The following is an 11,981-nucleotide window of genomic DNA, read 5'->3' as shown; positions in this document are numbered from 1 at the left end:
CTTATTTATATGCCACATGCATTTCATATACACGCACTAAATGCTAACTAGATAATATGCAAATACATTACGTATATAATAGTCTAGTGTTATGATGATTGAATACGAGTATGGATAATGTGTTTATAAGTATGTAATATGTGCATGATGAGGAGCGTTTCAATTTTCCACGCCCGCCGTTTATTCGTGGGCTTGTTGTCCGCTATGGGTCGTCACGTAATCCTTGTCCAATCTCAGCTAATTAATATCGATAACCATTGCCATCATTGTCGCCATTTTGACCACCAGGACCAAAACCATTCGGACGTCCACTGGAGTAACCCTGTCCGTCGAGATTGTCTTGACCGCCCGGTCTGCCACCGGAGTAACCATTGCCATTGCCATTGTATTGACCACCGCCATTGCCATTACCGTTCGAGTAACCATTACCATTACCGTTCGAGTAACCATTACCATTACCGCCATTACCATTGCCGTTGGGACGTCCACTTGCATAACCATTATCGCCTAAGTCTTGTCCACTCGGACGTCCGTCAGAGTAGCCATTGCGACCGAGTCCTTGTCCGCCACCATTGCCATTGCGTCCTTTACCGTTGCGACCGCTATAGCCGTTGCCATTACCATTACCGTTACCATTTCCGTTACCATTGCCATTGGGACGTCCACTGGAGTAACCATTGCTGCCTAAATCTTGTCCATTCGAATAACCATTGCCGCCGCCGAGTCCATTACCATTCTGTTCATAATCATAACCATTAGCGCCACCAGCACCGCCACCGAGTCCACCGAGACCACCGGCACCAGTGTTAGCTTCGCCTTCGTAACGGATCTGTGGACGGTAACCACCCTGATCGGCTTCGTAGTCAACGATCTATGTGGCCGCAAGTGTATTTAAGGAAAAGAGTAAACGTTGAAGGCGAAAATAAAATAGAGAGAGATAGGGAGAGAGAGAGAAAGAAAGAACGAGGGAAAAAAAAAGAAAGGAAGAGTTTAGAGGCACATAAACGACATAAATTAGTTGTTGCAATTTTAAAATGAAATAAATTTATGACTAAACCCCTAACAACTGCTATTCTTTATATACAAAGGTGAGTACCTAAGAGTAAGCTTTCAGCATATAGTCTCCCAAAAGCTCAACTCTATAGCAGCTAGAGATTTTCGACTTGACTATATAGCAGCTACCGATTTTCGACTCATTTTTTAGCCTCAAACAACTTGACGCCATAAAAGGCTTTGTTTTTTAAAGAGCATTTCTAACTTTAATGATTCTTTTAAGCCTGCCTCACGCTTCTAAAATATTGTCAATAATAAAATATCCTTACTTGCTTCCTTCCATCAGGCAACAACACATTGTATTGTCCCGTTGTATAGTCACCATCGCGCATCTCTGAATGTCCGAAGGACAAACCACTCGGAGCATCTTCTACTTCGTAACTAAATTCGTATTGTGCCGGTTCCTAAAGAATAATAACGGTAAGCAGGCAAGTTTTGAGAAATAACTGAACAATTTATAAGGCAAGCAAGAGGTTTGTGTGAGAAATAAGCGCAAAATAGAGTTGCCTAAAAGTTATTTGGTAGCATTGGAAGGAAACAAGTAAGAATATGTGTAAGCGTTAAAGGACACGCAGCGTGAATTGTCGAGCAAAACTGTAGGCAAAATGTGGTAATGTGATATTTAAGGCGAGTGTAACAACGTCTATTAATTTGAGACTTGTATTGTAGTGTATGGTATACCAGAAACCATCGTGTAACTCAATGTAACTCAATTTCTCTCCGTAAGAAACTGTAAACTGTGTTAAACGCCGAGTGGTTTTCATGTACCAACAACCTTGTGTGTTCTATTTGTTTCTTAAAACCTTTATAAAGTATCATAAAGTTGAGTAAAAGCACTTTTTACTTACGCCGCTCTCGCCGCTATCACTGCCGCCCTGAGAGTAATCGTAGCCATTTGCGCCGCCACCGTTTCCATTACCTCTGCCGCCATTGCCGTTGCCATTTCCGTTGCCATTGCGGCCAGGTGGCAAGTATTCTTGGCTGGGGCGTCCACCTCCATTACCATTACCATTACCGCCATTCGAATAACCATTGCCATTGCCAGAAGCTGGCGGGCCATAACTATCTGAGGGTTTTTGTCCACCACCCAAACCGTTGCCATTAAGACCTGGCGCGCCATAGGTGCTTGAGGGACGTCCGTTGCCGTTGCCGTTGCCATTACCATTACCTCCCAAACCTGGTGCACCGTATGTGCTGGACGGACGTCCGTTACCATTACCGTTTCCGTTACCATTACCACCACCTAAACCGGGTGCGCCATATGTGCTCGAGGGACGTCCACCGCCATTACCATTACCGTTGCCATTACCACCTAAACCGGGTGCGCCATAAGTGCTGGAAGGACGTCCACCGCCGTTACCATTACCGTTGCCATTACCACCTAAACCAGGTGCGCCATACGAGCTCGAAGGACGTCCACCACCGTTACCGTTACCATTACCACCTAAACCGGGTGCGCCATACGAGCTCGAAGGACGTCCACCACCGTTACCGTTACCATTACCGCCTAAACCGGGTGCGCCATATGTGCTCGAGGGACGTCCACCGCCATTACCATTACCGTTACCACCCAGTCCCGGCACACCATATTGCGATGAAGGACGTCCACTGCCATTACCATTACCATTGGCTGAGGGTGGCAAGTAAGAGTTCACAGGCGGCTCGGGCCGCGCCAGCACCGCTGACAGCACCAACAATAAACTCACGAAACACCAAATTCTCGACATTGTGGCGTACTATGTTTAGTTTTCTTTTTGGTATGCCTTAACCGTGCTGAGTATCAGTGAAATACTTAAATTAGCGTCGAAAAATTTCGCACACCAGTTCTACTTAGGTCAGGACCAATAGTCCTGTCTGTGCCGCTGTGTCCCTGTTGCACTGTTACACGCTGCCGTTTACTGCGCTTTGCTACAAGACGCTTTGTTTTGCCAACACTCGACCGACTTGACTATCGCAATACAAATCGAATGATTAAAACCCAAATTCTGACTGATTTCCAAGCACCAAATGTTGCCATATTTATATGCCAAAAAGCAAAGACTTCTTTTTGAAGGCGGCCGCAGTGAAACCCCAAAAATATGCATATACCGACATTCATATATACATATAAATAAATATAATAAAGCAGAAGAGCCAGCCATTCGAAAAGCGAGAGGATTTCCACAGCGCTGCCAAGTTATGATTTGGTTGCACTGATTGTTTTTGTTTTCAATTGATGTGAGATGCTGCAAAGGCTGCCTCTAAGACTGCTTTAGTTGTGTATAGCCGTTGACGTTGCTGCCACTCGTCATTCACCTACAAACGTTGCAAGTACTAGTCGCGATCGGCAATCGCAGACACCGCCGTTCATCTTCATTTCGTTCTCCTGCAGCAGCTGCTGTGGGCTCGCGTTCGTGTCACTCGCTTCGCAAGACAGCCAGCCGCTAAGATTCTCTACAAAGCGGCGCAAGCGCCAATCGTTTGTTTGGATGAGTAAACGAAATCAAAAGTAAGCGACCAGCGCACGCTGTTCGCCCCCTAGTGGCATAATAAGTGCAAAATGTGGCGCAAAGGCGACAAAACTGCGCCGCCGCGTCGCGAAAAAATATATTTTTACTTTATAAAATATTAATACAGTAAGTAACTGTGCTTCAGCCAGTAACTAACGCAGGCGAAGAGCAACAAAACTCTTGAGAAATCTATAAATTGATGCTATTTGGCTCATGTGGGTGCCAAAAACAAAGCGCATGCGCGTCTAGTGAATGGATTGATAGCGCGTGCGCGCTTCTAAGCGCTTTTTCTTCTGGCTCTTCTTCTTCTTGACAACAGACAGCTTCTGCTGCGACGTCCTACACCAATGCCAACGGCAATTGTTAGCGCCCATATGGACTGCTGCTCGTGTTGCCAAACTGCAAGCGGTCCAACTTGTGATCATCATCGGCCGCATCATTATCTGCTTGTAGGTGATTGTGATGTGTGAACAATGTGCGGTGACTTCTTGTACGCTTCGCTCCGTTGACGACGGTTTCACGTATGCATGTTAGAAGTACGAACGGCACGTGCTTGTGCTTGTGTGTGTGTGTATTCCATACTTTTGTCAACTTCCAAGTTAGCCAGTCATAAGTTGGCATAAATGCAAACGCTAATCGCATTATTCTCAGGCGGAGGCAGCAAAAATCGTGCAATGCTAAGGTTCACAGGAAATTGTCGGAAAAATGAGTGACTAGCAATCGACCTTGTGTTATTAACATATGTATGTATATAAATTGAGGGTTCCTTTAGTAAAACTAGATAGAATTTATCGATACTTTTGAACTGGACAGTCTTAGTTCTAAAGCTAATTCCCAATACAGAGAATATACTTGGTCTACAGGACCGTATTTTGGAATACCAGAGGACTGGTTCTCATGTCCCGACAAAGCGGCTTGCATACAAAGCAAATCTACTTCAGTAGCTGTGAGATCAAAGATGTCTTAGCCTTGATCTCCCAAGGCGCGGCAATCAAGAGAAAGTTAGGTTAAACTGGTAAGGCAATAAGCCACGCATAGACCAGTTTAGTCTTGGCTAAGTCTAAGAGAAGTAGTCATCCTTTGGGATGCCTGCGCTTGACGCGAATTTTAACAGATTTTGTGGCCTTACTATCAATACCTCCTTCAGTACATCATACCGTGGGAAACCCCGATGCATACAGCGTAGTCTTGCCAACGCGGGACAACTGCACAAGAGACGCGTTCTGACCGCTTCACTTAAATATATTAGCGTCGGGTCGTAGTTGGATTTCAAGATATTGATTTTGCTAAGCCATCCTGCTCCATTAAATGACGGCATGGGTGCGCTTGGTTCGGCGTCCATTCTATAACTGACATTCAGTAAGTGAATACCGACCGCTATGGCAAGGCATAGTTGCTTGTCATATTTACATGACTTCCGTGCTTTCAAATGAAAATTAGTATCAACTCTTTCCCAATTTCGTCAATTCTATATGTAAGTGATTTCTTTTAGAAAGGCAAGCCCGTGAGTGAATTTTTACCGCAGAAAAGTAACTCAGAAAACCCTTCAACACATATAGACAGTGTTAAGGAAAATCGTCTCAGACTTATCTGTGATATTATAAGACCTAGTGGATGGCAGAATGTATGTATATAATAACAACAGTAGAGGTGGGTCTCATCGACTCAGCAGATCTTTTGAAATAATTCTTTAAGTAAGTTTGACGTCTTTTCGGCAAGAGATTTACCTCTAGGCAGCCCAGAGTGAAAGTCAATTACTAACTGAGTGATTCTCCATGGTGATTTTGGTGATTAGCGGAATTTAAAGTAGTATTCTTGAAGACTTTTGAGGAATACTTTAAAAAGTTACTGAAATATTTATGAACAGGAAGTAATCGTGGTTGCTTGGTCATTACTGTGTTCATTCATGTTGCCGAGTAGACACAATTTCGCATACGTCTCTGGGAACCCAGAGATGTAAGGCAGTACCATTATAGTAGCGCATTTGAAAAGGAGTCCACAAATCCATGAAGCCCTCGCTTGTTGAAAACATTAAGCAAGAACGATTATAATAGTATTATATTGACGCTTATGAAATATGGATCTAACATTGTTTTCACTTGAACATATTCGTGGTCGTTATAGCGATCGTCTTGCCACGTATCGTAGAAAATATCCCTTGTTTCTTGAAAAGAATATTTTAGTATTATACTGGCGCCCAAGGAATATTGAAACCTTACATTATTTAGTGCCTCTATACCGAGGATCCTGGGTCTACATATCTTGATATCGCGTTCTGTTTCCGAGGGTCCAAAATGGACTACGAAGTGGGGGCAAGTGTATACTCCACTGATCTTGACATTCCCTTCTCTTTCCGAGGGTCCAAAATGGACTGCGAAGTAGAGGCAAGGGTATACTTCACTGATCTTGACATCTCCTTCTCTTTTCGAGGGTACAAAATGGACTGCGCAGTAGGGGCAAGGGTAGACTCCACTGATCTTGGCATCTTCATCACTTTCCGAAGGTTCGAAATAGACTGTGGAGTATACTCCAAGGGTATACTCCACTGATCTTGACATTTTTTTCTCTTTCCGTCTAAGCCAGCATCTTCGAAGCGGAAGTACCAGGTTAAGAGGGTCCTAGTGAATAACTGCGGGAAGATACAGAAACTAACCATATATAGTATATATAGCCAGGCGGCATTGCCTACCTTGTCAATGACAAGGATTAATTCCAGTGTAGTAAGCAATTGCAGGAAGGGTTTGAGCTCACAGGCAGACCACAATTAGGGTTTCCGGTCATAGAAACATTTTCGGCAACAAAAGGGTAGACGAGTTAGCAAAGCTGGTTTTCTCTTTAGACGAATCCAAGACGAAGTTAATACCATGCGCGCTGGGAACGATCAAAAGAGGTTCAAGGTATGACAAGAATAGAAACAAGGACTTAAGTCATAAGTTCGAAAATAGTATATACAGACCTACAGGCACCAGACCTATAACGCGGCACCGGTCTTTTGGAGAGCATGCGTTTAAAATATGTAGGTCTGCCTTATAACAATATTTGGCGCAGCTGCAAGCTAGAAGATAATACGGAAACTGTCTTTCACTTTCTCTGTGAATGTCCAGCTCTAACATGAACCCGACAGAAAATACTTGGAAGCCATCAGGCATCAAATGAGTTAGCAAAGCTGGGTTCATCTTTAGATGAATCCGAGGCGAATTAATACCATAGAAGAGAAGACGGAAACTGTCATTGTCTCTGTGAATGTCCAGCTCTAACAGAAGCCCGACACCAAGTACTTGGAACCCATTAGGCACCAAATCTGGAAATAAGTGGTGTCATTGAGAGCACCAAATGGTTTGGGCTCAATGATGAAACGAGATGGCAAGATTCTAAGGTCCGACGGAACTGCTTGAAAATGGCGCAACCAGCGCTAACAGAGCCTATGAGTGCAGCGCTCTATATACCTACTTTGTTTTGACTTGAACTTATTCGAAGCCATTATGTCGAACTTCTTACTCTGTTAGTTTACTGTTTAGTTTTCTTGGTACTATCTTGTCTATATCTCGGCTATAAGACCAACACAGTTTAAGTTTTCCGCCATAAGTCCAAGAGTTCCGCGATTCGAGCGCTAAATTTATCTGCTTGGGCATGCAAAATTTCCACAACTATAAAAACAATTAATTTTTAGTGCAACCGTTCGCTGCCGCCCCGCAAAGTGCCGGCTAACTTTACCGTAGAACGGCAAATAACGAAAAAGATTTACAATTCGGCTGAAGCGTGATTAAAATATCAACGCACAAGAATGGTAAGTGAACTGGAAAACATAGTTACAACAACAAAAATGACAGCAATAGTAGAACCACACACGTGCTTGGCGTTGACGACATCAACCACAACAACAAAAACAACGACAAAAACAACAACGACAAACGCAAAATAAACAATGAAAATTGTTGCACGCACGACGACCAACTCGAGTACCAGGCGAACACAGCGTCAGATCCTCCTCCGCCGTCATGCTGCTGCAGCCGCGGCCGCGCGTCTGCGCAAATGCTTAGCGCAGGCGAAGAAAAAAAACCGAAACGTGCTATAAAATTAATTGCATAATATTTTTCATGCAATTTACAGCTGTGTACGTGTACGCCGCCGAGTGGGGTGTACATAGGTGCCCAGGTACCAGCGTGTAAGTACCCGGAATGCGTGATTGCGGATTCGAAATTCAGTTCGCCGTACCATAGGTACGCTCGTAGCGGTGTATGTACGAGTTGCACTCGTCACCGCACTTAAACGGATATAAATTTGACTGTGTGTGTGTATGCGCGTATTATGGTTTTTCTTCGAGTAATTTAATTTATTTACTTATTTTTTTGTTTTAATGGCGTTTTAGTGATTGTTTGCGCGGGGCCAAAGGGTCGCTAGCGATTTCGTTAATTTGTCAACACTCTTACCATGCAAGTGTGTGTATGTGTATAGTCAAGTGTGGGCATGTAAGGAGAGCGCTTGCGTTCGGCTGTTCGCCGCACATTGTGGTAGGTGGCAGCGTATCGACTCGCTCGTCGGTGGCTTTGCCATTTTGACCCACCGCTAGCACCAGGGATTAACGTCATGTGCACAATGGAAGTTAATATGTTTCACTTAAACGGAGTTTATTGTTTGTACGCGCGAGCAAATATATCGAAGTCTCAACCGACATACATAAATATATACCTTTATATATATACATATATATATATGTATATATTAGAGCGCGGAAGATATCAGTTTTTATGGCAATTGCAAGATATCGCATGTTGCGCCGAAGGTGTTAGGCTTAGTGCCGTTACTTTCTATTATTTTGCGATTTGACAAGTAATGGCGGTCAGTGGGTTAACGGATGTGACGGGCCAGAAAAGATGGACCATTTGATAATTGAGTAAATACAATAAATACCAAACGCATTTCGTAATAAATTCTCATGTTCGCGTTACTAATGCAATTGCTCGCCGAATCAAATATAAGGTGATCCATTTCGAGATTCCCGACTTTTTTAAAGAAAAAAAGCAGAAACTTCAAATTTCAGAACTTTCAAATTTCGATAATATTTATTACCATTCAAAAGAACATTTTTTGGCATTTAAGTTTTGAAGATTAGCTTTTTCAAACCTTGGCAGCGGCTACGTCTCAGATGATCGATCCGTTTAGACCAATTTTCGTTGATTCGTTCGAAGATTTCGACTGGTAACTGGCGAATGACATGCGTGATATTTTGCTCTCACAAACGGTTGCGTTTTCATCAGCATAACCTTGGAAGAAATATATACCGATGATTCCACCGGCCCACAAACCACACCAAACAGTTATTTTTTTCTGGATGGAATGGCAGCTCTTGACTCTCTTCAGGTTGCATTTCGTCCCAAATGCGGCAATTTTGCTTGCTTACATACCCATTGAGCCAGAAATGGACCTCATTGCTAAACAAAATTTGGCTCGAAAACGTCGGGTCTCGAACTTTTCAAGAGCCCAAACGCAGACACTTTTGACTCTGTCAACAAGTGCTACTTTGGACTGAGTAGGCAATTGAAGAGACGAAGAACTCTACAAATTCTTCATCCCTGCTATATGGTGCGGAGGCATAGACAATGACAACATCTGATCAGTCGGCTTTAGCAATGTTCGAGAAAAAGGTTCTGCGGAAGATTTATGGTCCTTTGGCATTGGTGACGTCTAATACCGCAGTCGATGGAACTTTGGCTATAGGATATACACGACGCCATGGACATAGTTCAGTAAGACAGTGGCTACACTGGTTAAGTCATGTTGTCTAGATGGAAGAGAACACTCAAGCTCTGAATGTATTCGATTCAGTATCGGCCGGTAAAAGCACAGGAAGTGGAAGAGCTTCACGCCGTTGGAAAGATGAGGTGGAGAAATACCTGGCGGCACTTGGTATCTCGAATAGGCGCCAAATGGCAAAAAGAACAAACGACTGGCGTGCTGTTATATTGTCTATGCTAGTAAACAAGAAAAAGAGCTTTTGAGGGCTTCTGGTGAGGGATCGCTGTAGGGAAAACTATTTACCTACGAACCAAGGAAGAGCTGTGGTCGAAACCATTTTTCGACTAATGTAAGAAAGGTTATGATAAGTTCGTAATTACGACATGAAAATTCTTTTAAAATCAGAAAGTCTTTCGAAATCAACTTCAGACTCTTAAGTCCTTCCATTGTCAGTTAACTGCAAGATACGCTCGTTAAAGGAGAGAAGAGGGTCTGTCAAGCATCGATCACATATCTTAGATATGTATATTAGGTTATTGTTTGGGGCCGATCATCGCGTTTAAAACTTGGATAATTCAAAATTGTTCCTTTTTGATACCAAAAATATTCCTAAATATAAATCAACCACTCTCATTATCGACGAAAGTTTTCACAATTCTGTTAGTTGGCTTACAATATAAATGTATGTACATTTTAAGAGATAAAGGTCTGGTGCTACTAGTACTGCATATTTTCCCCTGAGGTTCGACTATACAGCATCTAATCTCTTGTTTTTTTATACCCAGCCCTTTTGTGGTATGCTCTGTGTTGCTAGTGTTCCAAAACCTGAGGTTCCACATGAGCATGCCTGTCCAAGCTTGCCTAGACAATTTTTTAGACATTCTGGTCAATGTAATGAGAGTGGAACTGTAAGCTTAAATGTTTGTCAGTTATCAACTCGACAGCATTCATTAAAAATATTTTGGGTATTGTTTCTTCCACTCCAACAACAAAATCGTTGATGTAATTTAATGTATTCAATATATTTTTTTAGACAAAAACAGAGCACTTTAACTGGAAACCCTTTCTTTTAAGTGAAATTTATAGATGAGTTATTAAAAACTATATATTTTCTAACATAACTGTCAGCGTAAGCAATCTAAATTAATGAACAGCAATATTTAAATATTGTAATCTAATGCAATTCAATATTATTTTATTTATTTTTATCAAAGCCATTTTGCGCTTTCGAAAACACTTTCGCGTCGCTTCGCCAAAGTAGCTTGTAGCTTTGCCACGACTCCCACAAGCAGAAGAAGTTGACGACATAAATCGACACACAAACCACACATAAATCTTCCAGCACGAAATACAACAAATACGCCAAGTAAACAGAGAGTAAATTGGAAGCCAAACAAAGTATTAGCTGCAGCCAGGCGAGAGGTCGGTGTCGTGGCGGCGCTGCGTGGCAGAGCAGAAAAGAAATGTTTAATATAATTTTATGGAACGAATTTTGCTACATGATTTGTGCCTCCAATTGTAAGCTTACCCATTAACAGCAGCAATATATAGAAGCCAATGCCGAGCACACCATTCGGTGGATTCCAGCTGGTAAAGTGTTGTGTGAGACCAAATCCTTTGCCGTAGCTGATGAGTAAAGTAAATTTCGATATTAAAAAGGAGAAAATATTAACTACTCTAACTTACCTTGATGTAAAGACTGCGGTGCAACTGATTTTGGGACTCAAATCGCACATCGCCACGTAGTCAGCATCCTTTTCCGCTCTCAGCTCCACATATGTGGCGTAGACGGACAACAGCAGACCCACAAGACACCAACCACGAAAACGCAAAAGTGATTTACTCATTGTATTTATTAAAAAATTTATGAACCGGCGTTTAATTTCACAAACAAACTATTACTTAATACTTTTACGTTTTATTTAGCGTTTCTCAACCGCGTTCCTCAGCGTTTGCGAAGCATTTGAGAGCGCTGCGGACTGTCGCAAATGAAATTTCTTTGCAAATTATCGCAAATGATTATGATTGTAGGCGAACTTTGGCCCTTCGACGCGCTAGGGTAGAGAGAGAGCGTGAAGTTGCGAGAGTGCCCAGCGTGTAACTTACGGACTCTCCGCTGTTTGCTTAGAGCAATAATGCTACTTTAAAAATTTACCGTTTAGCTGGGCACTCTGAGGCGCATGCGCCTAAATAATCGGTCCTTTTCCACGTTAACTCCGCTTCTGCCGTTGATTTTGTTTATTAAGAAGTTGATGTTTAGTTGTTTTGACAGCTAGAAGCGGCAAGCAACAGGTGGAAGAAAGAAATTTATGCAAATAAGGTTTGCGTTGAGTACAAGAGACCATGACATACAGGGTGCGTTGGTTAAATAAGTACATGGATATACATTTGTACATATGTACATATATATGAAATATATTTTTTGCGGTGAAGTAGGTTTTCGAAGATTTTCCAGAGATTCTGATTATACTCGAACTGGTTCGATTACTCAATTTAACGCTGTAACCATTTGTAATTGTACTGCGATTCAGCAGCAATTCGCAGAAATCGAAGAAAAGCTACGAAGTAATTCTCTATGCCTGTGGCCAACTTTGACACGTGCTCGAGCAATACTGGCTCAAGAATTACCCAGCCTTCTAAGAAGTTTTTTAGAACGAAGTCTTATCTTGCCCTAAAAAAAATAGTTCAATATAATGGCTTTCT

General features: G+C 42.4%; 2 protein-coding genes across 2 annotated transcripts; both read right to left on the bottom strand.

Moving 5' to 3' along the window:
- Positions 1 to 241: 241 nt before the first annotated feature.
- LOC120772681 (pro-resilin) lies at positions 242 to 2,780 on the bottom strand. The gene is made up of 3 exons (XM_040101419.1): positions 1,902 to 2,780; positions 1,323 to 1,457; positions 242 to 871 (listed from the first exon to the last, which is right to left on the bottom strand). Exons 1-3 carry the CDS (start codon positions 2,778 to 2,780, stop codon positions 242 to 244), a joined length of 1,644 nt encoding a protein of 547 aa, XP_039957353.1.
- A 7,585-nt stretch (positions 2,781 to 10,365) lies between these two features.
- Positions 10,366 to 11,292, bottom strand: LOC120771857 (vitamin K epoxide reductase complex subunit 1). Its single transcript, XM_040100107.1, has 3 exons — positions 10,965 to 11,292; positions 10,807 to 10,904; positions 10,366 to 10,718 (listed from the first exon to the last, which is right to left on the bottom strand). Exons 1-3 carry the CDS (start codon positions 11,123 to 11,125, stop codon positions 10,474 to 10,476), a joined length of 504 nt encoding a protein of 167 aa, XP_039956041.1. The 5' UTR covers positions 11,126 to 11,292; the 3' UTR covers positions 10,366 to 10,473.
- Positions 11,293 to 11,981: the final 689 nt, after the last annotated feature.

This window comes from Bactrocera tryoni, chromosome 3 (genome assembly GCF_016617805.1).
Source record: "Bactrocera tryoni isolate S06 chromosome 3, CSIRO_BtryS06_freeze2, whole genome shotgun sequence".
NCBI lineage: Eukaryota > Metazoa > Arthropoda > Insecta > Diptera > Tephritidae > Bactrocera > Bactrocera tryoni.
The sequence above is the reverse complement of the archived record's forward strand: the minus strand, read 5'-3'. Positions and strand labels throughout refer to the sequence as shown.